This window comes from Pipistrellus hanaki (assembly GCF_964339955.1).
Source record: "Pipistrellus hanaki genome assembly, contig: scaffold_95, whole genome shotgun sequence".
NCBI classification, from domain to species: domain Eukaryota; kingdom Metazoa; phylum Chordata; class Mammalia; order Chiroptera; family Vespertilionidae; genus Pipistrellus; species Pipistrellus hanaki.
In genome coordinates this window covers 1-27,500 of record NW_028182241.1, presented here as the reverse complement: position 1 = coordinate 27,500, position 27,500 = coordinate 1, and the positions used below count along the sequence as shown (strand labels likewise).

Below are 27,500 nucleotides of genomic sequence, written 5' to 3'. Positions count from 1 at the left end.
CTGTGCTCCTCCCTCCGGTCTGTGCTTCTCCCTCCGGTCTGCTCTCCTCCCTCCGGTCTGTGCTCCTCCCTCCGGTCTGTGCTCCTCCCTCCGGTCTGTGCTCCTCCCTCCGGTCCGTCCTCCTCCCTCCGGTCCGTCCTCCTCCCTCCGGTCTGTGCTCCTCCCTCCGGTCTGTGCTCCTCCCTCCGGGTCTGTGCTCCTCCCTCCGGTCTGTGCTCCTCCCTCCGGGTCTGTGCTCCTCCCTCCGGTCTGTGCTCCTCCCTCCGGTCCGTCCTCCTCCCTCTGGTCCGTCCTCCTCCCTCCGGTCTGTCCTCCTCCCTCTGGTCCGTCCTCCTCCCTCCGGGTCTGTGCTCCTCCCTCCGGTCTGCGCTCCTCCCTCCGGTCTGTGCTCCTCCCTCCGCTGTCCGTCCTCCTCCCTCCGGTCCGTCCTCCTCTCTCCGCTGTCCTTCCTCCCCTCCGCTGTCCGTCCCCCCTCCTGCCGTTTCCTCTCACCGGGCGGCCTCACTCCGCACATCTCCGGGTGTGAGGTCCGCGGGAAGGCACTTGAGGAAGTGAGGCTCCTTAAAACCTCTGACCCGAGCCCTAGCTGGTGTGGCTCAGTGGATAGAGCGTCGGCCTGTGGACTGAGGGGTCGCAGGTTTGATTCCTGTCGAGGGCACAGGCCCGGGTTGTGGGCACGATCCCCAGTGAGGGCCCTGCAAGAGGCAGCCTGTCAGTGCTTCTCACCGTGGATGTTGTATCTCTCTCCCGCTCTTTCCAAAATAAAAATAAAATCAGAAGCCCTAAAGGTTCCACCAAAAACTACCGGAACTGACAGACGATTCCGTTAAAGCCGCAGGATACAAAATAAGTACCCGAAACCAGCTGCGTCTGTATCTGTTGGTAACAGACTGTCAAACAGGGAAGCTAAGAGGGCAGTCTCAGTTACAATTGCACCAAAAACCCACAACAGCCTGGAGTGAATCTAATGAGCGTGTGAAATCCCGGATCGGGAATTTGTCAAACGCGAAAGAAAAAGCGGAAGATGCAAACACGGACACATGTGCGGTGGCCATGAGAGTGGGCCATGGCGGGAGCAGAAGGCGTCTGGCTGCGGGTCCGAGGATTCCAGCTAGAGTGTTAAACGGAAGGAGGAAAACCAGAATCTGTACCATCTAATTTTAAATAGACAGAAAGGCTAACTCAGGGCCCTGCTGTTCAGAGACACACACGGTAACACGCGGCTGCAGGCCAGCACGGGGAAGGGGCCCAGCCCAGGACGGGGTCAGGGGAGGGGCCTTAGCCCAGGACGGGGTCAGGGGAAGGGCTTAGCCCAGGACGGGGTCAGGGGAGGGGCCTTAGCCCAGGACGGGGTCAGGAGAAGGGCTTAGCCCAGGACGGGGTCAGGGGAAGGGCTTAGCCCAGGACGGGGTCAGGGGAAGGGGCTTAGCCCAGGATGGGGTCAGGGGAGGGGCTTAGCCCAGGACGGGGTCAGGGGAGGGGCTTAGCCCAGGACGGGGACAGGGGAAGGGCCTTAGCCCAGGACGGGGTCAGGGGAAGGGCCTTAGCCCAGGACGGGGTCAGGGGGAGGGCTTAGCCCAGGACAGGGTCAGGGGAAGGGCCTCGCCCAGGACGGGGTCAGGGGAAGGGGCTTAGCCCAGGACGGGGTCAGGGGAAGGGCCTTAGCCCAGGACGGGGTCAGGGGAAGGGGCTTAGCCCAGGACAGGGTCAGGGGAAGGGCCTTAGCCCAGGACGGGGTCAGGGGGAGGGCTTAGCCCAGGACGGGGTCAGGGGAGGGGCCTTAGCCCAGGACGGGGTCAGGGGAAGGGGCCAGCCCAGGACGGGGTCAGGGGAAGGGCCCAGCCCAGGACGGGGTCAGGGGAAGGGCTTAGCCCAGGACGGGGTCAGGGGAAGGGGCTTAGCCCAGGACGGGGTCAGGGGAGGGGCTTAGCCCAGGACGGGGTCAGGGGAAGGGCCTTAGCCCAGGACGGGGTCAGGGGAGGGGCCTTAGCCCAGGACGGGGTCAGGGGAAGGGCCCAGCCCAGGACGGGGGTCAGGGGAAGGGGCTTAGCCCAGGACGGGGTCAGGGGAAGGGCCCAGCCCAGGACGGGGGTCAGGGGAAGGGGCTTAGCCCAGGATGGGGTCAGGGGAAGGGCCTCGCCCAGGACGGGGTCAGGGGAAGGGCTTAGCCCAGGACGGGGTCAGGGGAGGGGCTTAGCCCAGGACGGGGTCAGGGGAAGGGCTTAGCCCAGGACGGGGTCAGGGGAAGGGGCTTAGCCCAGGACGGGGTCAGGGGAAGGGCTTAGCCCAGGACGGGGTCCAGGGAAGGCAGAGGGTTGAGGCGCTCCAGAGAGGACCATGGGGTAGCTGATGGATGGCAGGAATGTTCCAGTTACAGTATTGGGCCTGTGTTTTTAGAAAATACATTCTTATTTATTTTAGAGAGAGGAAGGCGATGGAGAGAGAGAGAGGAACATCAATGAGAGAAACATCACTGATCCGCCGCCTCCTGCAGCCCCCGATGGGAACTGAGCCCGCAGCCCGGGAATCCGACCAGTGACTTCTTGGCTCGTAGGGCGATGCTCAACCACTGAGCCACACAGGCCAGGGTGGGCATGTATCTGAGTGCTCATTTTATTTATTTTTTATTTATTTTAAAAAATATATATCTTATTGATTTTTTTTTTACACAGAGGAAGGGAGAGGGATAGAGAGTTAGAAACACCGATGAGAGAGAAACATCGATCAGCTGCCTCCTGCACACCTACTGGGGATGTGCCCACAACCAAGGTACATGCCCTTGTCCGGAATCGAACCTGGGACCCTTCAGTCCGCAGGCCAACGCTCTATCCACTGAGCCACACCGGTGTCGGCGAGTGCTCGCTTTATTAATTTCTGTGTGAATGAGATAATCCCGTTTTGATGGTAAGTTGACTGTGTTCTCGGTGAACAGCCATTTTCGGTGTTTTTCTTCTGTCTGAGCGCCCTTTCCGGAGGGTCTGGGTGGTGTTCGATTCGATCAGCTGCCCTGCGTCCTGCTCTCCGGTCTCCCCGGGCCCGTGAGTCCTCATTAACGCCGGCCTCTCCGCTTGCAGGACGAGTCCGAGTTCAGAGACAAGCTCACGCCGATCACCGTGTTCATGGAGTACCGGCTGGACTACCGCACGGCGGCCGACGCCACGGGCCTGCGGCCCATCCTCAACCAGTTCACGCCCGCCAACCTCAGCCGGCAGGTACCCGCCCCGCCACACGGGACCCCTGGCGGCCGGCCGCTCCTGTGTCACAGCAGCACCAGGGCGCCGCGGTGACCTGGGTGTCAGTCAGAGAGTCAGAGGGGAGGACTCGGTCAGAGACGCTGAAAGCCGCGGAGAGCTCAGATACGGGGGAGCGGTGGGCTCGCAGGAGACAGTTCAATATTCAAGGAAAACAACAGAACGCCAATTTACGTCGTATTTTAATATTTTATAAACGAGTTTAATATCTGTTTTATCTTTGATTTAATTTAAAAATACACACACACACACACACACACGCATATAGATATATATGTGTGTAGTACTTCCTTTTCATAAAACCAAATAAGTGATAAAACGTCATACAGGCTGTATTACAATATGTTTAGAAAATCTTATGTAAAACCCACGTATTCGGATATGACAATTGCATTTCATATTTCTTTCCTCTTTTTATTGCATTTTTTATATTTTTAGTTAATATTTCTCCTTTAATAGGATTCTTCACTCTACATTTTGGTTGTTGTTTCTTCTGTATCTAACATTCTAACATCTCAAATACTCTTTTTTTTTTAATATATATATGTTTTTATTGATTTCAGAGAGGAAGGAGGGAGAGGGAGAAAGAGATAGAAACATCAGTGATGAGAGAGAATCATGGGTCGGATGCCTCCTGGGCACCCCACACTGGGCATGGAGCCTGCAACTAGCCATGTGCCTTGACCAGCAATCGAGCCGTGACCTCCTGGCCCATAGTTTGAGGCTTAGTCACCGAGCCGTGCCTGCCCGGCTGGACCTCATTTTTGGCCGTCACTTTCCCTTCTCCGTGACACTTCTTCCCACATCGTAACAGCTCCCCTGGCAATGGAGCGAACGTGTCCACCGGTCACTCATGTCCGTGTCCTTTCCTCCGGGCCTCCCCTGGCCGTCTGCGGGCCCATGTGAAGGAAGTGGCTGCCAGCCCTGTCTGTCAGCCTGCGGAGGAGCTGACACCTCCATGTCCGTGTAGACACATGTGCACATGCGTGTTCACGGCTCCCCGTGTAGTTTGCCAGGCCCGCGGGTGTGCCCCGCACGGCGCCCTCTGCGTGCAGGGACACAGACGCCCTCTCTCCTAGGCTCACATCCTCCTGGACTGCGGCGAGGACAACGTGTGCCGGCCCAAGCTGGAGGTGTCCGTGGACCGGTGAGGCTGCCCCGGGGCGCGCTCACAGGGCGGCCGAGGCCGTTCGTCCCCTCCCTCCCCCGGGGCGGTGTGTCTGCGTGAGGGCCAGCTCCAGGGGCAGAGGGCGCCCGGCCTGGCCCTCGGAGGGGGCTGTGTGATGGTGTGTGACGGCCCAGCCCGCGCACTGAGCCTCAGAGCAGTGGGCGCTGAGTTCCCGCTGGCTGTGGGCAACAGGCCTGGGGAGGAATCCGACCACCTTTGCATGAGACACAAGCCACAGCGAGTTCCTATCAGAATTGAGACCAGTGAGCAGCTCAGTTTTCCCCTAAAACCGGAGGCTCAGTCAGTGACGCGGGAGACGTGAATGGCGTCCGCGGTGGGTGCGTGGCCGGAGCGTGGGCGCTGGTCGCTCAGACGCCGTGGCTCTGCTCTTCCTGCGGAGGGGGCATCCTATGAACCAGGGACTCGGGGACGTGGGAGGGTGTCCCCGTCCGTGGACGGCCGCGTGGTGGCCTGTCCCTCTGACGGTCCCGTGCCGCCCGCCCGCCCGCAGGGACCAGAGGAAGATCTACGTCGGGGACGACAACCCGCTGACCCTGATGGTGACGGCGCAGAACCAGGGCGAGGGCGCCTACGAGGCCGAGCTCACCGTGGCCCTGCCCCCCCAGGCCGACTTCATCGGCGTCGTCCGCAACAGCGAGGTGGGCGCGCCTCCGGGACCGGCTCCCCGGGCTCCGTGCCCCCAGAGCTCCTCGGTCTCCGGCCCCTGGCTCCCCGGTCTCCGTGCCCTGAGCTCCTTGGCCAGCCCGGCCCCCTCCCTCAGGCCGCTCAGCCAGGCAGCGTGCCTGCCCCGTCCCCTGGCCGCTCCTCCCTGCGGGGGCTCTGGCGGGTGCGGTGAGCAGGGCCTGCAGAGGGCCCGGAACCGGTTGGGCAGAGGGTGCCCGGCCTGGCCGCCGGACTCGGCCGTCAGGGCCCGGGGTTCCATGTCTGCGTCCAGGACCCCCAGAGGGGCTTCCGCTGTGCACGCCCGGCCTCGGCCGGCCTGCCCGCCTGCCCGGCCTCTGCCCGCCCCGCCCCGCCCCGCCCGCGTGTTCAGACGGTGCACCTGCCCGTCCAGCAGGACCTGAGTGTCTGACCGCGGGACCCTGTCTGGGGGCTGTTATCTCGCAGCATCTGCGGTCTCCCTCTTCCTTTTCTTTCTCGTTAATGTATCCTCCTCATAACCCCCTCTCCCTGTCCGCCCCAGGCCCTGGCCAGGCTCTCCTGTGCGTTTAAGACGGAGAACCAGACCCGCCAGGTCGTGTGTGACCTGGGGAACCCCATGAAGGCCGGCACCCAGGTGAGCTGTCGGCTACCGCAGGGGTGTGGCTTCTAAAGGAAGTAGCACCCCCCTCCCGGGAGGGGGGGGGTCTGTCTGCAGGAAACTTCGCCCCAAAATGGTGCCTCTCCCTGGGCTTGGATTTCGGGGCCTGATTGGCAGATGCTCGAACCTCGGAGCCCGGCCAGAGCTGGTGTGTGTTTGACACCAGGTTTCTTTCTTTCTTTCTTTCTTTCTTTCTTTTTTTTTAAATATATTTTTATTGATTTTTTACAGAGAGAAAGGGAGAGAGATAGAGAGCTAGAAACATCGATGAGAGAGAAACATCGACCAGCTGCCTCCTGCACGCCCCCTCCTGGGGATGTGCCCGCAACCAACCTACATGCCCTTGACCGGAATCGAACCCTGGACCTTTCAGTCCGCAGGCCGATGCTCTATCCACTGAGCCAAAACGGTTTCGGCTGAGTGCCACATTTTTTAAACTTTAACTTCTTCTAACGCCACTTCTTCCAGATAGACTCGCCCAGGCTGTGTAGTTTTGTGGAAGAGCCACACCCACGGGGCCAAAGAGCCACCTGTGGCTCCTGAGCCACAGTTTGCCCAACACAGGGAAGACCATGGCCGGTTATTTCTGGTGGCCAGCTCTGGCTGAGCGCAGGGGAGGCGGTTTGGAGAAAGGCCTTTGTCTGTGTCCCTTACTCGGACCCGAAGCCACCTCCCCTCCTCTCGTAACGGTCTCACCTGCAGAGGGCAGTGCGTGGTGTGGAGGCTGGGAGCTGGGAGGCCGGGCTGGCCCTGCCCATGTCTCTGAACCCCGTCCTGTGCCCGCGACCCGTCCGCTCCTCCTCCAGGCCCTGGCACATCGCGCCCCGCAGGCACATCGCTGAGCGGAGCTGTCTGCTTCCATCCAATGAACAGACACTGACGTTTTCATTTTTTTTTAACTTTTATTTTTTTTTATTTCTTTATTGATTGAGGTATCACATATTTGTCCTCATCCCCCCATTCCAATCCCTCTCCCCCTCCCCACTCATGCCCCCGCCCCCCTGTAGTCCGTGACCACTGGTTAGGCTCATACGTGTGCACACAAGTCCTTTGGTTGGTCTCTCCCTTCCCCACCCTCCATGACGCTTTCATTCGGGGAGACAATGAGTGTTAATTACACGGAGGTGGAGGGTCATTCCCGCCGAGACCGGTTTGGATCAGCGGATAGAGCGTCGGCCTGTGGACTGAAGGGTCCCGGGTTCGATTCTGGTCAAGGGCATGTACCCTGGTTGTGGGCATACCCCCAGTGGGGGTTGTGCAAGAGGCAGCTGATCGATGACTCTCTCATCGATGTTTCTAGCTCTCTATCTCTCTCCCTCTCTGTACAAAATCAATAAAAATATATTTAAAAAAAAAAAAAAAAAGGACGGCTGTTCCCGACACGGGGTCGGCCCGTGTCCTGAAGGAGCTTTGCTGGAAGGCCCGAAGGAACGGCCAGGTTCTCCCAGGGCAGAAAGACCAGGCCGCTGTTTTTCATTGGCCACTGGGCTGTCACTCACGGACCTGGTTTCCCTGACGCCGCCCTCCCCGCCCCCAGCTCCGCGCCGGCCTCCGGTTCAGCGTGCACCAGCAGTCGGAGATGGACACGTCGGTGAAGTTCGACCTGCAGATCCAGAGGTCAGCACGCCCTCCCTCTGCCTCCCTGAGCTATTGGGGACTAAGAGCCACCTTCTCGGGGTGTAGCTGTTGAGGGGATATTTGTTAAAAACGGTGTATAATTTAATATGCAGTAGAATAGACCCGTGGTCGGCAAACCGCGGCTCACGAGCCACATGCGGCTCTTTGGCCCTGTGGGTGTGGCTCTTCCACACAACACCACGGCCTGGGCGAGTCTGTGTTGAAGAAGTGGCGTTAGAAGAAGCTTAAGTTTAAAACATATGGCTCTCCAAAGAAGTTTCAATTGTCCTGTTGATATTTGACTCCGTTGACTCATGAGTTTGCCGACCGCTGGCCTAGACTAACACTTCATTACCTGATGTTTTGTGGAAGTCACTGTGTACGTCATAAGAATGACTTAGTCGGTTTGGGTTTATAAGACAAGGAGTTGAGTAAAACTTGGATACTTTAATATGCCAATGAAGACAGTGGGTTTTTAATTTCTTCGTTGCTTCAGATCTGCTCGGTGTGGGTCCCCTCGTGGCCACAGCGGTCTCGGGGGACGGTGTGGATCTCGGGGGACGGGTCTGGGGGGACGGGCTGGGGGGAGGGGTCTGGGGGGACGGGCTGGGGGGACGGGTCTGGGGGGACGGGCTGGGGGGAGGGGTCTGGGGGGACGGGCTGGGGGGACGGGCTGGGGGGAGGGGTCTGGGGGGACGGGCTGGGGGGGCGGGTCTGGGGGGACGGGCTGGGGGGACGGGTCTGGGGGGAGGGGTCTGGGGGGACGGGCTGGGGGGACGGGTCTGGGGGGACGGGTCTGGGGGGAGGGGTCTGGGGGGACGGGTCTCGGGGGACGGGCTGGGGGGACGGGTCTCGGGGGAGGGGTCTGGGGGGACGGGCTGGGGGGACGGGTCTGGGGGGACGGGTCTGGGGGGAGGGGTCTGGGGGGACGGGTCTCGGGGGAGGGGTCTGGGGGGGCGGGTCTGGGGGGACGGGCTGGGGGGACGGGCTGGGGGGACGGGTCTGGGGGGGACGGGTCTGGGGGGACGGGTCTGGGGGGACGGGTCTGGGGGGACGGGTCTGGGGGGGACGGGTCTGGGGGGACGGGTCTCGGGGGACGGGCTGGGGGGAGGGGTCTGGGGGGACGGGTCTCGGGGGACGGGCTGGGGGGAGGGGTCTGGGGGGACGGGTCTCGGGGGACGGGCTGGGGGGAGGGGTCTGGGGGGACGGGCTGGGGGGACGGGCTGGGGGGAGGGGTCTGGGGGGACGGGTCTGGGGGGACGGGTCTGGGGGGGACGGGTCTGGGGGGACGGGTCTCGGGGGACGGGCTGGGGGGAGGGGTCTGGGGGGACGGGCTGGGGGGACGGGCTGGGGGGAGGGGTCTGGGGGGACGGGTCTGGGGGGACGGGTCTGGGGGGACGGGTCTCGGGGGACGGGCTGGGGGGAGGGGTCTGGGGGGACGGGCTGGGGGGACGGGCTGGGGGGACGGGTCTGGGGGGACGGGCTGGGGGGACGGGTCTGGGGGGACGGGTCTGGGGGGACGGGCTGGGGGGACGGGTCTGGGGGGACGGGCTGGGGGGACGGGTCTGGGGGGACGGGTCTGGGGGGACGGGCTGGGGGGACGGGTCTGGGGGGACGGGTCTGGGGGGACGGGTCTGGGGGGGCGGGTCATTCCGGTCCTGAGGTGTCTCCTCTTCCAGCTCCAACCTCTTCGACAAGGTGAGCCCGGTGGTGTCGCACCGCGTGGACCTGGCCGTGCTGGCCGCCGTGGAGATCCGAGGGTCAGTGCGTCCCCGGCGGCGTCTCCATCCTCACCGAGCTGTCGCCGGGGACTGTCCCCCGGGGTTTGAGAGCGCGTGGGGGGGAGGGGAGCGGGAGAGCCAGGGGGAGACAGACACATGGATGGTCGCCTCCCACACGCTCCTCGCCCGGGGCCAGGGAGCCAACCTGCAAGCCAGGTGCAGGCCCGTGACCGGGATCCAGCCCATGGCCTCGGGGGCGCAGGCCGCGCGCTAACCGCTGACCCACACGGGCCAGGTTACCTTCCGAAGGTGAAGCCTCGGCCCTCGCTGCTCCGGGTCGCAGGCGCGGCGCTGTAAGAGTCAGGTCTGTGGGAGGGGGAGCAGGTACAAATAAATAATAAAGCCAGGTCTGCTGTCCTTCCTCCGGGTGCAGGGCGCGAGGGAGGACGGACCGACCGTCCCTCTGATGTGGGTGGCTTTCCTGGGTTCTTTAGGGTCTCGAGTCCTGACCATGTCTTCCTCCCGATCCCCAACTGGGAGTACAAGGAGCACCCCGAGACCGAGGAGGACTTGGGGCCGGTGGTCCAGCACATCTACGAGGTGCGAGGGGATGGGGGCGGCTGCCTGCCCGTCTGTCTGTCTGCGCTCTGTGGGCATGGTGCGGTGTGCCCGCACCGGGGTGTGCGTGTGTGTGTGGTGTGTGTGTGTGTCTGTGTGTGTGGTGTGATGTGTGTGTGTGTGTGTGTGTGTATGTGTGTGTGTATGTGTGTGTGATGTGCGTGTGTGTGGTGTGTGTGTGTGTGTGTGTGTGGCGTGTCTGTGTGTGTGTATGTGTGTGTGTATGTGTGTGTGATGTGCGTGTGTGTGGTGTGTGTGTCTCTCTGTGTGTGTATGTGGTGTGCGTGTGTGTGTGTGTGTATGTGGTGTGTGTCTGTGTGTGTGTGTGTGGTGTGTCTGTGTGTGTGTCTGTGTGAGTGTGTGCATGTGGTGTGTGTATATGTGGTGTGTATGTGGTGTGTGTGTGTCTCTCTGTGTGTGTGTATTTGGTGTGTATGTGGTGTGCGTGTGTGTATGTGGTGTGTGTCTGTGTGTGTGTCTGTATGTGTGTGTGTGTGAGTGTGTATGTGTATGTGGTGTGTGTGTCTGTATGTGTGTGTGTGTGTGTGTCTGTGTGTGTGTCTGTGTGAGTGTGTGCATGTGGTGTGTGTATATGTGGTGTGTATGTGGTGTGTGTGTGTCTCTCTGTGTGTGTGTATTTGGTGTGTATGTGGTGTGCGTGTGTGTATGTGGTGTGTGTCTGTGTGTGTCTGTATGTGTGTGTGTGTGTCTGTGTGTGTGTATGTGGTGTGTGTCTGTATGTGTGTGTGTGTGTGTGTGATGATTCCCATGTTCGTCTCCATGGGCCAGGCCGCTCCAGGGCCTCGGTGCGGCCGGCGCCGTGGTGTGTAACCGTGGGTGCTGCTGAGGGGGAGCCACGGGCCCAGTTCTCCCGGGGCCCTGCAGACCGACGGCGGGAGAGGCCGCAGAGCCCACATCCGGGTCGCAGGACCAGCGTGTCCATGCCGGCTCATCGGCAGCTTTTTCCTTTTTAATATATTTTACTGACTTTTCACAGAGAGGAAGGGAGAGGGATAGAGAGTTAGAAACATCCATCAGCTGCCTCCTGCACCCCCCCACTGGGGATGTGCCTGCCACCAAGGCACATGCCCTCGACCGGAATCAAACCGGGGACCCATCAGTCCCCAGGCCGACGCTCTGTCCACTGAGCCACACCGGCCAGGGCCCAGCTCTTCCTCTCGGTTTGTATTTTACCCCGGCCTCCCCCTGAGCAGATGCCGCGTGGCCCCTCGTGCACGGTCACCGGCCTGTGACCTGAGGGTCACCACGGAGACGCTCGGCCTGTTGCTGAGGCTCCGGCGGGGGAGGGCGGCAGGGCTGAGGGAGGCAAGGCCGGACCGAGCACCGAGGACCCCTCTCCGCCCGCAGCTGCGGAACAACGGGCCCAGCTCCTTCAGCAAGGCCATGCTGACGCTGCAGTGGCCGCACAAGTTCCGCAACCGCACGCTGCTGTACGTGCTGCAGTTCGACGTGGACGGGCCCATGAACTGCACGGCCGACGCCGAGGTCAACCCGCTGCGGATCAAGGTGGGCCCGGCCGCTCGTCCCCGGCACCTCCCATCCCCGTTCCCCGAGCCCGTGCGGCCGGCACACCGCGGCTGCCAGCCACAGGCGGCTCCGGCCCCTGGAGGGCGGCTCTTCCACAGAACGCCCCGGCCTGGCGGGCCTGTGTGGAAGAAGTGGCGTTAGGAGAGGTTTGAGTTTAAAAAGCGTGTCTCCGTTTCCGTGGCCAGGTCTCCAGCGGGCAGCCGGCCGAGAACGACAGCGCGGCCGGGCAGGGCGGGCGCGGCCACCTGGTCACCCGGCGGGACCTCGCCCAGGGCGACGGGGGCGTGCACACGCTGGTGAGTGCGCGGGGCTGGCGCAGGCGCCGAGGGGCGTCCCGGGAGAGACGCCTCCACAGAGCTGTCTGTTCGCCTGAACTCGCCCGGCTCACCCTGGCCTTTGCGGCTTCGGAGCAAAGCGGCAGGACGATCCCAGAGACCTCAGCAAAAACACGAGGATAACATTTGGAATGTAACGGTTCTGCGTGCCCGGCCTGCGTGGCTCCCAGGGGAGCGCTGACCTCTGTACCAGGAGGCCCAGGGCCCATGCTCAGGGTGCAGGCTCCATCCCCAGTGGGGAGCGCGCAGGAAGCAGCTGATTAAGGATCCTCTCTCATTGTTGATATTTCTTTCTCTCTTCCTCTGAAATCAGCCCTATCTAATGAAAGGGTAATAGGCACATTAACCGTCACTCCGTCACAGTGGTGGCACCCCGTCCTCTCAGCCCCGCGGAGTCCCCCAGTCTGGGTGTGGGTGTGTGTGTGTGGGGGGCCGCTGAGCGTGGGCAGCGTGAGCGGCCGGCGGAACACGGGTGCCCTCTGGCCGCGGAGAGCCTCCGGGCCGCGGGCAGGAGAGCTCCTGTAAGAACGTACTTTAGAAAAGGGTGCAGAGGGACCGGGCCCGTGTGTGAGGCCGGCCGTCTCGTTGGCAGGGCTGCGGGGTGGCGGAGTGCCTGAAGATCGTCTGCCAGGTGGGGCGCCTGGACCGCGGCAAGAGCGCCATCCTGTACGTGCGGTCGCTGCTGTGGACCCAGACCTTCATGGACGTGAGTGCAGGCGCAGCCCCCGCAGACTGCCCCCGCTCCCCAAAGGCCTGGAAACTGACACCCCTGTCCCCCGCAGAAGGAGAACCAGAACCGCTCCTACTCCCTCAAGTCCTCCGCCGCCTTCAGCGTCATCGAGTTCCCCTACAGGAACCTGCCCATCGACGACGTCGCCAACTCCACCCTCGTAGGTGGGGGCGAGGTGGGCGGAGTGGGTGGGGGCGAGGCGGGCGGGCAGGCAGGGCGGGTGGGCCGGCCGGGCGGGCAGGGCGGGCACTCGGCTTCGGCCGTGGACGGGCCCCCTTGGCTCAGAGAAGGCGGTTTGGCTGGTTTAACGTAACGAGGAGTCACTGGATCGGGTTGTAAGTTAGCCTAGTGGTTTGCTCCCTCGCCCCGGACATGGTAAAGGCAGATCTTCCTCTTCAGCCTCTCGTCCTGAGTGAGGGAGTCCTAGCGTTCCCTGAATCTCATGGGGGACGTTTTGGGCAGGTTTTCCCCTTAAAGTCAGAAAGTTGGAAATTAACTAGGAGAAGGGAAGACATTTTAAGGATCTTTAATTGGAGGATTGAGAATTGGACCAACACATCACCAGTTGGATCGGATTGTCTGAAATCCGTGTGAGTGGTGACCGAAGTGGCCCTGTCCTTGGGAGGTGTGTGTGTGCATGTGTGTGTGTGTGTGTGTGTGTGTGTGTCTGCTGTCGATGCCAGATATTTAATCATAACTTCTCATCTATATATATAAAAGCCTAAGCAACTGTTAAGACAGGTGGACTGAAGACTGGTCAAGTAGTTGCTATGCATGCACTGACCACCAGGGGGCAGACTGCCAATGCAGGAGCTGCACCCTGGTGATCAGTGTGCGCCCACAGCCAACCTCCCAGGGCCAGCCCTGTCGCCAGCCAGGCCAAGGGACCCCACCTGTGCGTGAATTCATGCACCTGGCCTCTAGCACACAAGAAAAGGAAAGCACATAAACGCCATTAAAATGGAGCTGGCATGCAGGCAGTGGCCGAGTCCCTCGGTGAGCTGTGTTTAAGACCCAAACCTTCTCTCCCCGCACAGGTCACCACGGACGTCACCTGGGGCATCCAGCCGGCGCCCATGCCGGTGCCCGTGTGGGTGATCATCTTGGCCGTCCTGGCAGGGCTGCTGCTGCTGGCGGTGCTGGTGTTTGTGATGCACCGGGTACGGAGTGGGCGTGGGGGGGCGGGGGCAGGGAGAATGGGCAGGAGGGAAGGGGAAGAGGAGGAAGAGGAGGGAAAGAGGAGGAAGAGGAGGGAAAGAGGAGGAGGAAGAGAGAAGGAGGAGGAAGAGGAGGAAGAGAGAAGAAGGAGGAGGAGGAAGAGAGGAGGAGGAGGAGGAGGGGAAGAAGAGAGGAAGAGAAGGAGGAAGAGAGAAGGAGGAGGAGGGAAGAAGGAAGGGGAGGAGGAGGAAGAGAGGAGGAGGAGGAGGAGAAGGAGGAGGAAGAGAGGAGGAGGAGGAGGGAAGAAGGAAGGGGAGGAGGAGGAAGAAAGGAGGAGGAGGAGGAGGAGGAGGAGGAAGAGAGGAGGAGGAGGAGGGAAGAAGAAAGGGAAGGGGAGGGGAAGGAGGAGGAGGAACCAGGAAAGGGAAGAGGGAAGAGGAGGAGGAGGAGCAGGAAGAGGGACGGAGGAAGGGGAGGAGGAAGAAGAGGAAGAGGGAAGGAGGAGCAGGAGGAAGAGAGAAGGAGGAGGAGGGAAGAAGGAAGGGAAGGAGGAGGAAGAGAGGAGGAGGAGGAAGAGGGACGGAGGAAGGGGAGGAGGACGGGTCTTTATCGGTGACGATGCGCCAGGAGCTCCACCGATGACGGAGGAAGCGGTCCCTGGGGCTGGCAGGGCCCGTGGGCATGGGCTGCCCGCCGCCTCCGTGGTAACGGCCGTGTCTCTAACGGGCAGATGGGCTTCTTCAAGCGCGTGCGGCCGCCCCAGGAGGAGCCCGAGAGGGAGCAGCTGCAGCCGCACGAGAACGGCGAGGGGAACTCGGAGACCTAGCGGGCGGCGAGCTCAGCGTGCGGCCGGGACGGCCGGGTCATCGCCGGCCCAGTTCCCCCGAGAGGACCGCGCCCCCGCCCCGCGCCCGGGCCTCGCCGCGGGACCAGAGCGGTGGCTGCCCGCGTCTCGCCGTCCCCGGTGGGCGCGGGCGTCCGGGTGTCTGATGACACAGTTCCACGGATGGCCATCCGTGCGCACAGACTGGTCCCAGGACTCCCTCCCTGTAACGCTGCCGCCGCCGCGGGGGCTGTGTCTGGGGTGCGCTGGTCTCCTGGTCTGAGGTGGTGGTTGCTCTGACGCCGCTCCTGTCTGGACCTGAGCTTCCAGGGCGTCGGCACAGGGACTTGTTAGCACCCGTCACACTACAGGCGCGTCTTCAGCCTCTAAAGACTGTGACCCGCGAACCTGGGTTTTAACATCGCCTCCACCTGTCACCTACGTCGGCATCCTTCCCTGGGACGGTAGCTAGGGATAGTGGTTTGACTTGCTATGGACTTTGGTACGTGCTGTTCAGTTTTTATTTATATTCAGCCCCCAGTCCGTCGCATCACGTTTTAGATATTTACAGGTCAGCGGTATCTCCCCTCCTTGGCGTCAGCCTGTGCTGGAAACTCCTTCTCGCATCAGAAACACCTCCTGAGTGGCAGCTCGACCTCAGCGGAGCCTCGCGATGCTTACATCCCTGTGGAGCTGGAAACCACCTGCTCCCTGTGTCAGTCTGGCCATTTACAACGCACACACACACACACAAAGCAGCATTTTAACTTAAAAACCACGCCTGTAGTTCTCCGATAGAGCTGCTTATCCATGGAATGTCGAGTGTCTCGTTGGGTTAATTTATTTTCCTGCTGGGCACGTGCTTTTTCCTCTATGTCCCCCCCTGTCACTGGGGAAGGTCAGAGTCAGAGTCAGGGCCAGGGAGGAGCCTTCACACCGCCAGGCCCCTGGCCTCCCGCCCGGAACGGCTGGGCGTGGAGTCTCCGCGGCCGCGGCCGCGTCCCCGCGGTGCCCTCCTCGGAGCGAGGTGTGGTGTGTGAGACCGGCCTGTGCGCGCTCAGAGTCATTTTTAAAAGGTACTTTTCTAAGCCTTTGGGGCTCCTGGGAAGATTTTTGAAACTTCCTCAGGTTTATTACCGCCAATTGCTTTTCTAGGGGTTTTTTATAAAAGCTGCAGGGAGCGCTCTCTGCCTGCAGGGGGCTCCCAGGCTCGGAGCCCGGCGGTCGGTGAGCTCACCGCTATTTTTGTGCAATTGCATCACGTTCTGCACCAGAGACCGAGGGCTCGGAGCTCTCTCACTGCTGTCTTCCTCAGGCAGCGACAAGCACTTCCCTGAAATAGCTATTTTCCCCGTTAGAGACGGCTGGGTTTATCCTGCCGTGACCCGTGTGGTCACACCCCACGCAGCCGCACACGGAGGCACGGGTGGGTGAGCTACACGGGATCGGACGGTGGGATACAAGAGAACAGCTTGGGTAGATGGGTGTCATTAGAGAGCTCAGTCCCCTGCAGCGCGTACTTCTATCACCAACACATTTAATGTTTTTAGAGAGAGAGCCGTGTTTCTCCTGGGGCCTGCGCCCTGTCACGCCCTTCCCCGTGTCCCACGCGTGACCGTCACCCCCGAGATGGCGTGTTGGGCCTCGGTCACGTCCTCGAGCGGCCTCTGTCCGAGGACCCGCCTCGCACCAGAGACGGAAGGCCGCCTCGTTGGAACCAGCGGGATGTGTCTGATGGCCTTTGTGAGCTGCGGTCTGAGGCCGGAGCGCTTTCTTCCAAAAATGAGGATTTGTGAATTGTCTCCGAGAAGCACGGAGGAAGCCTAGTTGGAGAGCCTCCTCGGGGAGGGAAACGTTGGGATTCCTCTTTCCTGAAAGGAGCGGGTCAGTGTGTTTGGTTAAAATGTAAAACACAACCACCAGCAAATCCCTATGAAAACGTTTTAACTTTCAACTGTTTTAATGGCTGTTGCGTTATTTATTGAGAACGACAATCCGGTTTGAGCATACAACCCTTGTAATCTGGTTCAGTTTAGAAACACGTGAGTGCGGTACCTGACATGCAAAGCGTTTGTTATCGGTGAGAAATACTGATGTTACCGTTGATTTCTTATATAGCCTTTTGTTGGGAATTAATATTCTGAAAAACACTTGTACGAGAGTCATTCTTTCCTTTCTCCCCTTTACCTCTCTCTTGCGATCATGATGATACTTCCGATTGCGTTCCTAATGCTGACGTGTCCAGCAATCAGAAACTCCGTGCCACAGTCGTGCCTGTGGCACTGTCCTTCCTGATGAGTTCTCGTCCATATTCCTATGGAAAGAGAACGTGTCAGGAGAGAGACTCTGCTTCGTAAGAGGCGGAGGAGGGGTTTGGCAGCGACCCCTGGCTCTGAGGAGGGCTTTCTGTGGGTAAGCCGCGTGGCGGGGTCAGCGGGGTCAGAGGGCACGGGGCTCGGGGGGGCGAGCTCAGCGGGGTCAGAGGGCACATGGCGTGGGGAGGGCGGGGGGCGCTCCTGGGGCAGGGGCAGTGCCTGGCCCGGCGAGGACCTAGCCGCTCAGCTCCCTGGGCCTGGCTGGTGCCGCCTGCCTACAGGTGGTGGTTTGATAAAAAAGGAAGAACGTGAACTGGAAGACGACTGTAGGGCCAGACGGGGTGAACAGAATGAGTTACCCTCAGCGTCCGGGCGCGGCCCCCAGGCCGGCGGGGGAGGGAGGGACGGGCTGGCGTCCCTGCGATGCTGGCACGAGGGCTCTCCCGGGAGAGGCCCAGCCACGTCCCCAGTGCAGGGCGGCAGGAGGCAGCCGGTCGTGATTCTCATAATCGATGTTTCTCCCTCTCCCTCTCTTTTTGAAAAAGTCCCGATTTTTGGGAATTTGTCCCACAGCATTTTAAAAAAGTCCCGATTTTGGGGAAGGATTTTCAAACATCGGGACTTCTTCAAAACGCCGCAGGATGTGGGACAAATTGTTAAAAATCGGGACTGTCCCGCCAAAAGCGGGCTGTCTGGTCACCTTAATCTATATAAAATTTAATATAAAATTTAATTTCAGAGAGAACATCGATGATGAGAGAGAATCGTGAATCGGCTGCCTCCTGCGCGCCCCACACTGGGGATGGAGCCTGCAACTCGGGCCTGTGCCCTGACCGGGAATCGAACCCTGGCCTCCTGGTTCCTGGGTCCACGGAGACCCCTGGGCGGGCCTGGGGGCTGGGTGATATTTCGAAGTCGGTCAGGGTATCATCTCCAGTTTTGTTCTTTTGCTCAGGATTGCTTTGGCTACTCACGGTCTTTGTGGCTTCCTATGAGTTTTAGGATTAAAAAAAAGCATTTCTGCGAAAAATGCCGCCTACATGCCGGAAGGGACTGCGGTGAGGGGCAGAGGGCTTTGGGGAGGTGGACATTCGGCCGTGCTCCTCCTCCGCCCACGGCCAGGGGGACGGTCCGGCCGGCCCTGCCCGCTCCGGGCTCAGCAGCCTCTGGGCTGGGCGCCCCGGTTACCATTACCGTTACCGTTACCGGCCGGTGAGCCGCCTCCCGCTCCCCTGGGCCTGGGCCGCGGCCGCCGCGGGGGCAGGACAAAGCCTACACCTTCCCTTCCGGTCCTGATGCTGCTGACTGTGGTTTGTGCCGCGGGTGGGGGTCAGGGCGCGGCCTGGTCTCCGCGCAGGTGACGCCCCGCCCCGCTCCTCCTGCGCCCGCGCCCGGGAGGGAGGGAGGGTCCCGGGGAGGAGCGGGAGGTGATGGGGAGGAGGGACCCGCATCCTCGCGCCCCTCCCCTCCCCTCCCTCCTCCCCGGGACCCCTCCCTCCCTCCCTCCCCGCCCCGGGAGCGCGCAGGGGCGCGGGCGCAGGAGGAGCGGGGCGGGAGCGGAGCCCGGAGCCCGGAGCCCGGAGCCCGGAGCCCGGAGCCCGGAGCCCGGACCCGCACCGCACCCCGCAGCCCGCAGCCCGCGATGCGCGGCGGCCATGGCGGGGCTCGGGCGGCCGTGCGCGCTGCTGCTGGGCCTGGCTCTGCTGCTGCCCGCCGCCCGGCCCGGCCGCTCCGACCTCAGCCTCATCCGCCCGCGCCCGCCGCCCGGCCCCGACCCGGACCGGGACCAGAACCGGGACCGAGACCCGGACCAGGACCCGCCCGCGGCCTCCGCCTCCCCGTCCCCGGCGCCAGGTGGGTCCCCGCCCCGCCCCGCGGCCTCCCCTGGGCACCCCGGCCCCCTGCGCCCCGGACCCCCGGGCACCCCGACCCCCCCTGCGCCCTGACCCCCTGCGCCCGGCCCCCTGCGCCCCGGCCCCCTGCGCCCGGCCCCCTGCGCCCCGGCCCCCTGAGCCCGGACCCCCTGCGCCCCGGACCCCCGGGTACTCCGGCCCCCCGGGCACCCCGGCCCCCCTGCGCCCCGACCCCCTGCGCCCGGCCCCCTGCGCCCCGACCCCCCTGCGCCCCGGCCCCCCTGCGCCCCGGCCCCCTGTGCCCCAGCCTCCCGGGCACCCCGACCCCCCTGCGCCCCGACCCACCTGCGCCCCGGCCCCCCGGGCACCCCGACACCCCCTGCGCCCCGGCCCCCTGCGCCCTGGGCCTCCCCTGGGCGCCCAGGCCCCGTGCGCCTCGACCCCCTGCGCCCCTGGCACCCCGACCCCCTGCGCCCCTGGCACCCCGACTCACTGCGCCCCGGCCCCCTGCGCCCCGGCCCTCTGGGCCTCAGTTGATCTTTTTCTTTCTCCCTCTTCCTGAGTGATTCCCCTGCGGGGCTGTGCACACACCACACACCACACACCACACACCACACACACACACTCACACACGCACACGGCTTTCACAGCCCTTCAGCACCTGCTCTAAATCGGTTTCTGCCCCCACAGACGGTGATCCTCAGGGGACACCCCCACCCTGTTCCTACTCCGTGGCCTGCGGGTCACCTGTGGGCACGGGAGGGAAAGAGGGAGGGAATCCAGAATGGTTTCTGTTTATTTATCTCCGTATCCGGGGGAGGTGCGAGGTGGTTTGCAGAATCCTCCGGGAGGCCATGTCACCCACCGTGAGGGGCTGCGCTGTCACCCACCATGAGGGGAGGCCATGTCACCCACCATGAGGGGAGCTGATGTCACCCACCATGAGGGGAGCTGATGTCACCCACCGTGAGGGGAGGCGATGTCACCCACCGTGAGGGGAGGCCGTGTCACCCACCAGAGGGGATTGGTGCTGGGGGAGAGGGAGGGCAGGGAGGATGGAGCCGGGGATGCTGGCCCCCTGACCTGTTGGGGGAACTCAGGAGGCAGGTCCCCGTCCTCAGCTCCATGTCACTGGCCTCGCCCCACCCCCACCCCACATGCCATCCCGACTGCTCCTCGGAAAGAAAACCCAGCGATGGGTGGGAACGGGCTGAGGCTCCCCGGAACCGGGCGAGGGAAGCATGTGTGCTCCACGCGTGTGCTCCACGCGTGCGGGAAGGAGGTGTTTACAGAGGAGGCGGCCCAGGCCCCCGCCGGGTGGAGACACCTTCATGGGTTCATTCACCTGTCGGGGTGCCCTGAGTGTGCCAGAGCCACCCAGGCACCTGGCCGGGACGGAGACACATCCATCGGGTGCTCTCAGGTGCCAGGGTGCTCTCACCTGTCGAGGTGCCCTCACCTGTCGGGGTGCTCTCAGGTGTCGGGGTGCCCTCACCTGTCGGGGTGCTCTCAGGTGCCGGGGTGCCCTCACCTGTCGGGGTGCTCGCAGGTGCCGGGGTGCTCTCACCTGTCGGGGTGCCCTCACCTGTCGGGGTGCTCTCAGGTGTCGGGGTGCTCTCACCTGTCGGGTGCTCTCACCTGTCGGGGTGCCCTCACCTGTCGGGGTGCTCTCAGGTGTCGGGGTGCCCTCACCTGTCGGGGTGCTCGCAGGTGTCAGGGTGCTCTCACCTGTCGGGGTGCTCTCCCTGTCGGGGTGCCCTCTCACATCCCTCTCAGCAGTGCCTGACGCTCCCACGTGGTCCCAGCTGGGGGCACCGTGGAGAGCTTTCCCTCGGGGCCTGTCACGGGGCTGAGGCCTGGTCGCCGGCGTCTGAGCTGTCCGCTCACGTACCGACGTGAAGGCAGGATGACGGAGGCGCGTTCATCACCCGGTTCCTAGGGAGAGGGCGGGAGTGTGGCCGGCTGGGCTTGCAGTGCGTTTCCATTCGGTTTATCTTTGGGGAACAGTGAGCGGTTGTGGCTGTGCGTGTGGATGCGTGAGGAGGGTGCGTGTGGATGCGTGAGGAGGGTACGTGTGGATGTGTGTGGATGTGTGAGGAGGGTGCGTGTGGATGTGTGTAGATGGGTGAGGAGAGTGTGTGTGGATGTGTGTAGGTGTGTGAGGAGGGTGTGTGTGGATGTGTGTGGATGTGTGAGGAGGGTGCGTGTGGATGTGTGTAGATGGGTGAGGAGAGTGTGTGTGGATGTGTGTAGGTGTGTGAGGAGGGTGCGTGTGGATGTGTGTGGATGCGTGAGGAGGGTGTGTGTGGATGTGTGTGGATGTGTGAGGAGGGTGCGTGTGGATGTGTGTAGATGGGTGAGGAGAGTGTGTGTGGATGTGTGTAGGTGTGTGAGGAGGGTGCGTGTGGATGTGTGTGGATGCGTGAGGAGGGTACGTGTGGATGTGTGTGGATGTGTGAGGAGGGTGCGTGTGGATGTGTGTAGATGGGTGAGGAGAGTGTGTGTGGATGTGTGTAGGTGTGTGAGGAGGGTGCGTGTGGATGTGTGTGGATGCGTGAGGAGGGTGTGTGTGGATGTGTGTGGATGCGTGAGGAGGGTGTGTTTGGATGTGTGTAGGTGTGTGAGGAGGGTGCGTGTGGATGTGTGTGGATGCGTGAGGAGGGTGTGTGTGGATGTGTGTGGATGCGTGAGGAGGGTGTGTTTGGATGTGTGTAGGTGTGTGAGGAGGGTGCGTGTGGATGTGTGTGGATGTGTGTGGATGCGTGAGGAGGGTGTGTTTGGATGTGTGTAGGTGTGTGAGGAGGGTGCATGTGGATGTGTGTAGGTGTGTGAGGAGGGTGCGTGTGGATGTGTGTAGGTGTGTGAGGAGGGTGCGTGTGGATGTGTGTGGATGTGTGAGGAGGGTGCGTGTGGATGCGTGTAGGTGTGTGAGGAGGGTGCGTGTGGATGCGTGAGGAGGGTGTGTGAGGAGGGTGAGTGTGGATGCGTGTAGGTGTGTGAGGAGGGTGCGTGTGGATGCATGTAGGTGTGTGAGGAGGGTGCGTGTGGATGCGTGAGGAGGTGTGTGAGGTGTGGCCCGGGACATCTGTGTGTGTGCAGGGCGGTGGGAGCCCGCAGGCTGCCCTGTGGTGCGTGAGCGGAAGGAGCCACGGCCGGGGCCAGCCGAGCCCACGGGTCCCCCTGAGCTTTGCTGCCCTCGGAAGCGGCTCCCGGCCAGGCCCGCAGAGCTGGAGGCCGCTCTCCCCTTGGGGTGTCAGCTGGGGTGTCAGCTGGGATGTCAGCTGGGGTGTCAGTTGGGGTGTCAGTTGGGGTGTCGGTTGGGGTGTCGGTTGGGGTGTCGGTTGGGGTGTCGGTTGGGGCGTCAGTTGGGGTGTCGGTTGGGGTGTCGGTTGGGGTGTCGGTTGGGGTGTCGGTTGGGGTGTCGGTTGGGGCGTCGGCTGGGGCGTCGGTTGGGGTGTCAGCTGGGGTGTCGGTTGGGGTGTCGGTTGGGGTGTCGGTTGGGGTGTCGGTTGGGGTGTCGGTTGGGATGTCGGTTGGGATGTCGGTTGGGGCGTCGGTTGGGGTGTTGGTTGGGATGTCGGTTGGGGCGTCGGTTGGGGCGTCGGTTGGGGCGTCGGCTGGGGCGTCGGTTGGGGTGTCAGCTGGGGTGTCGGTTGGGGTGTCGGTTGGGGCGTCGGTTGGGGCGTCGGTTGGGGTGTCGGTTGGGGCGTCGGTTGGGGTGTCGGTTGGGGTGTCGGTTGGGGCGTCGGTTGGGGCGTCGGTTGGGGCGTCGGCTGGGGCGTCGGTTGGGGTGTCAGCTGGGGTGTCGGTTGGGGTGTCGGTTGGGGTGTCGGTTGGGGCGTCGGTTGGGGTGTTGGTTGGGATGTCGGTTGGGGCGTCGGTTGGGGCGTCGGTTGGGGCGTCGGCTGGGGCGTCGGTTGGGGTGTCAGCTGGGGTGTCGGTTGGGGTGTCGGTTGGGGCGTCGGTTGGGGCGTCGGTTGGGGCGTCGGTTGGGGTGTCGGTTGGGGCGTCGGTTGGGGTGTCGGTTGGGGTGTCAGCTGGGGTGTCGGTTGGGGTGTCGGTTGGGGTGTCGGTTGGGGCGTCGGTTGGGGATGTCGGTTGGGGTGTCGGTTGGGGTGTCGGTTGGGGTGTCGGTTGGGGTGTCGGTTGGGGTGTCGGCTGGGGCGTCGGTTGGGGTGTCGGTTGGGGTGTCGGTTGGGATGTCGGTTGGGGTGTCGGCTGGGGTGTCAGCTGGGGTGTCGGTTGGGGTGTCGGTTGGGGTGTCGGTTGGGGCGTCGGTTGGGGATGTCGGTTGGGATGTCGGTTGGGGCGTCGGTTGGGGCGTCGGTTGGGGCGTCGGTTGGGGCGTCGGTTGGGGCGTCGGTTGGGGTGTCGGCGTGCGGGAGGCAGCGCTTCACGGCGAAGGGACAGTGTCCCCGGCCTGAGGCCTCCAGGAGAGCCGCGGTTGGACATCCCTCTCACATTCCGGGCCTGCTGGTTCCTAATTGCTCACCTCCTTGCCGGCCTGGTGGCCCCCAACTGCCCCATCCGTGCCGGCCTGGTTGCCTGATCTCCCCCCGCGCCCCCCCCATGGCCTCCCCCTGGGGGTCAAGCCTGCGGTCGAGCCTGTGCCTGGCCAGAGGGGACCAGTAGCCTTTCAGTGCTCGGATGACACCCAGAACCTGCCACCTGCCAGGGCAGGGAGCTTCCCGGCCAGATCACCCCACAGGGGAGCGCACCCCGATGTGTCTCCATCCTGGCTGGGTGCCGGTGTGAACCACCGTCTGTGCACCTTCCATAACGATTCTCCACGCACACCGTGCCCTCGGCTCTCAGAAGCCATCTCCCTGCTGGATCGCAAGCTCCATGTCAGCACCCGCTTGGTTCTGGGCACTGTGTGTTAAACCACAGGCTGGGCACAACATCCCTGCACACAGAGGGTCCTAGGCCCGCCTGCGATCAGGGCCAAATGGGGGCTGCCAGCCGGGGCCTCCTTTCCTTCGTTCTCCACCGCCCCCTGGTGGTCAGCGCATGTCATAGTGAGTGAACTCCCAGTCTCCCGGTCAAACCTCCAAGGGGACACTTTGCACATTAGCCATATATATATATGTTGTTCTGTATTTCTTTAATACCTAGAAGAGCACCTGGTGTGCCTAGGTAAGCACGGGTTTGTTGAATGAATGGATGGATGGATGAATGGGATGGATGGATGGATGGATGAATGGGATGAATGGATGGATGGATGGATGGATGGGATGAATGGATGAATGGATGGATGGATGGATTAATGAATGAATGGATGGATGAATGGATAAGTGAATGGATGGATGGATGATGGATGGTTGGATGGATTAATGAATGGATGGATGGATGAATGAATAAATGGATGAATGAATGAATGAATGAATGGACAAGAATGCTGGCATCAGCCCAACCACTGTGGCTCAGTGGTTGAGCTTCAACCTTTGTACCAGGAGGTCACAGTTTGATTCCTGGTCAGTGCACAGGCCCAAGTTGCAGGCTTGATCCGCCAGGGTGGGGCGTGCAGGAGGCAGCCAATCAATGATTCTCTTTCATCGTTGATGTTTCTCTCCCTGTCCCTTCCTCTCTGAAATCAATAAAAATATATTTTTAAAAATACTGGCACCCAGGGTCCCTTTCGCTGATGTAACCCCTTGTGAAATTCTTCTTGGAATTTAGCAGGGGATATAGCAAAATAAGGAAATGTCAGGTGGAAGTGTTTGTAAGTAGAGGTTATAAGTACATGTATAAACTTTGGATTTTAGCTGATGTCAGTGTTGGTCTTATGCTGACGAGAGCCGACTGATGGTACCAACACCAGAGTCCCGTCCCTGGAAAATTCTAGCCCCTGAGCACCGATAATCCTCTTAGGCCGGGAGGCATTAGCCTCGGAACGGCTCTGCCTCAGGGTGGGTGCCGATGCTCCGGACGCGGTGTGTGCAGAAGCGGAGGGCTTTTCTCGGTGAAATTTAGAAAGCGATGGCACACCTGGGGGAGGGGGCTGCGCCGACAGCGGAGAAACGAGCCCCAGGCCCTGGTCAGTGCTCTCTCTCGGGGTTTTCCGATTCGGAGACGACGTCTGTCTGGACGTGAGAACGAAGACCGGGGTTAGAAAGGGTTCGGCGTGGCCCCTCCTCGGGGCCCAGAGGCCGCTGGTTCCGTTCCCCTCGGGGCGCGTGGGAGGCAGCGAGTGGATGTTCCTCTCTCACATCGATGTTTCTCTCTCCTCCCCTCCCTCCTCTCCCTGCCTCTCTCTCTCAAACCCACGCACTTGGGTGAGGATTAAAATGAAACAAGAAGTAAAAGGGACAGTTGGGTGTGAGATTTAGAGAAGCCGAGGTTTAAGAACCACGAGTGTCTGTGCTCTCACTGCCTTACCCAGCGCCCTCCGAGGAGCAGGGGCGGGAAGGCCAGGCGGAGGCCGTGGCAGGGTTTTCTCCCGGGGGAGGGGCTGCTCCGGGGTCTCGGATGCACCAGACTCAGATGTTAACACGGATATGTGGCCGGGAGGAACACGTATGTGCGAGGTCCCGGAGCTGGTGGCTGAGACCAGAGTCATGCTAACTCTGACGGCCGTGGGGCGGGAGGCCCGGGGGCGGGAGGCCGTGGGGGGCTGGAGGCCCGGGGGGCGGGAGGCCCGGGGGGCGGGGGTTCCGTCCCAGATCCTCCGACAAGGGGGATCCAGTGGTCTCCGGGGGAGTGAATGCCCTCGCGGAGGGAAAGTGTGCTTTTACGGTATTATAAACATGTTTTGATTGTACATCTCACCGATACATACTTTTAAACTTTTTATTTTGGGAAATGTGAACACTATAGGAAGCAAACAAAGTAGTATTTAAGGAGGTTAACCAAAGGACTTGTATGCATATATCACAGCCCATGGATACAGCGATGGTGGGTAAAGGGCAGGAATGAAGGGGACATCTTTCCACAATGAAGACAAATAAATAAAAACCCATGCGTGTCTCAGCTTTGACCAAGGTTACCTTCAGCTGGGACATCTGTGCCCACCCCTCCACCCATTCCCACCTCGCCGGTTCTTTCTCCCTTCGAGGTAAAACACGCCCACGGGTGCCCCCTCACGTACTGTCTGACAGACGGTGTCCCCTGTGACCAGCACTGATTGGAACACAGAACTGGCCCGTCACCTGGCTGTCCCCGCCCCCCCCCCCCCCCCGCCTTCCCCGCAGTGCCTCCTTTGACCCAGAGGCCCCCTCCGAGGGCTTTCCCCCCACATCCTCCCGTGAACTCACGTGGATCGGACTCCGTCCGCTGTCCACGGGTTCCCCCTGTGGTTGTCCGCTAAGTGGCGAGTCTTGGACAGACACTCTTTTCAGGAATGAATGCTGCTGCACCGCAGATGGAATCCTGCTTATTTTCTGGAACAGACGTCTGAGGAGGAGTGAATGGCTTCTCTCTAGTGTTGCGGTCGCTCCAGCCCTAATGGAGACCACTGATGGATTAACGTATTGATTAGCGTATCGATCAGGCCTGGGGAATCGTGTTCTGGGAACGTCGGGCCTTTGAATTTTCCAGTTGGCCTGGCCCGTTGCCTCCAACTACTGTACGATTTTCTGATGCGAACGGCACTTACAGCTGAAATAACACGTGAAGGGGTTTTGATGGAAAAGGGATGAAGGATGGAATGAAGGGGATGGAGGATGGAATGAAGGGGATGGAGGATGGAATGAAGGGGGTGGAGGATGAAATGAAGGGGATGGAGGATGGAATGAAGGGGGTGGAGGATGAAATGAAGGGGATGGAGGATGGAATGAAGGGGGTGGAGGATGAAATGAAGGGGGTGGAGGATGGAATGAAGGGGGTGGAGGATGGAATGAAGGGGGTGGAGGATGGAATGAAGGGGGTGGAGGATGGAATGAAGGGGATGGAGGATGGAATGAAGGGGGTGGAGGATGGAATGAAGGGGGTGGAGGATGAAATGAAGGGGATGGAGGATGGAATGAAGGGGATGGAGGATGGAATGAAGGGGATGGAGGATGGAATGAAGGGGGTGGAGGATGAAATGAAGGGGATGGAGGATGGAATGAAGGGGATGGAGGATGGAATGAAGGGGATGGAGGATGGAATGAAGGGGATGGAGGATGGAATGAAGGGGATGGAGGATGGAATGAAGGGGTGGAGGATGGAATGAAGGGGGAGGATGAAAGAAGGGATGGAGGATGGAATGAAGGGGGTGGAGGATGGAATGAAGGGGATGGAGGATGGAATGAAGGGGGAGGAGGGATGGAGATGGAAGGGATGGAGGATGGAATGAAGGGGATGGAGGATGGAATGAAGGGGATGGAGGATGGAATGAAGGGGATGGAGGATGGAATGAAGGGGATGGAGGATGGAATGAAGGGGTGTATAGAGGATGGAGGATGGAATGAAGGGGTGGAGGATGGAATGAAGGGGTGGAGGATGGAATGAAGGGGATGGAGGATGGAATGAAGGGGATGGAGGATGGAATGAAGGGGGTGGAGGATGGAATGAAGGGGATGGAGGATGGAATGAAGGGGATGGAGGATGGAATGAAGGGGGTGGAGGAAGGAATGAAGGGGGTGGAGGATGGAATGAAGGGGATGGAGGATGGAATGAAGGGGGTGGAGGATGGAATGAAGGGGTGGAGGATGGAATGAAGGGATGGAGGATGGAATGAAGGGGATGGAGGATGGAATGAAGGGGTGGAGGATGGAATGAAGGGGATGGAGGATGGAATGAAGGGGATGGAGGATGGAATGAAGGGGAGGTGGAGGATGGAATGAAGGGGATGGAGGATGGAATGAAGGGGTGGAGGATGGAATGAAGGGATGGAGGATGGAATGAAGGGGATGGAGGATGGAATGAAGGGGGTGGAGGATGGAATGAAGGGGGTGGAGGATGGAATGAAGGGGTGGAGGATGGAATGAAGGGGATGGAGGATGGAATGAAGGATGGAGGATGGAATGAAGGGGTGGAGGATGGAATGAAGGGGTGGAGGATGAAATGAAGGGGGTGGAGGATGGAATGAAGGGGGTGGAGGATGGAATGAAGGGGATGGAG

General features: G+C 61.5%; 1 protein-coding gene across 1 annotated transcript in view; it reads left to right on the top strand.

Moving 5' to 3' along the window:
- LOC311616192 (integrin alpha-V-like) overlaps window positions 1-15,453 on the top strand; it is a 47,410-nt gene extending 31,957 nt beyond the window's left edge. Inside the window, 13 exon segments of the mRNA XM_084907465.1 lie at window positions 3,075-3,212; window positions 4,331-4,398; window positions 4,931-5,078; window positions 5,624-5,716; window positions 7,278-7,357; window positions 9,037-9,117; window positions 9,573-9,678; window positions 11,065-11,223; window positions 11,430-11,540; window positions 12,172-12,285; window positions 12,362-12,469; window positions 13,347-13,469; window positions 14,198-15,453. Coding sequence (XP_084763591.1) covers window positions 3,075-3,212; window positions 4,331-4,398; window positions 4,931-5,078; window positions 5,624-5,716; window positions 7,278-7,357; window positions 9,037-9,117; window positions 9,573-9,678; window positions 11,065-11,223; window positions 11,430-11,540; window positions 12,172-12,285; window positions 12,362-12,469; window positions 13,347-13,469; window positions 14,198-14,293 — 1,425 coding nt within the window. The 3' untranslated portion in view covers window positions 14,294-15,453.
- Window positions 15,454-27,500: the final 12,047 nt, after the last annotated feature.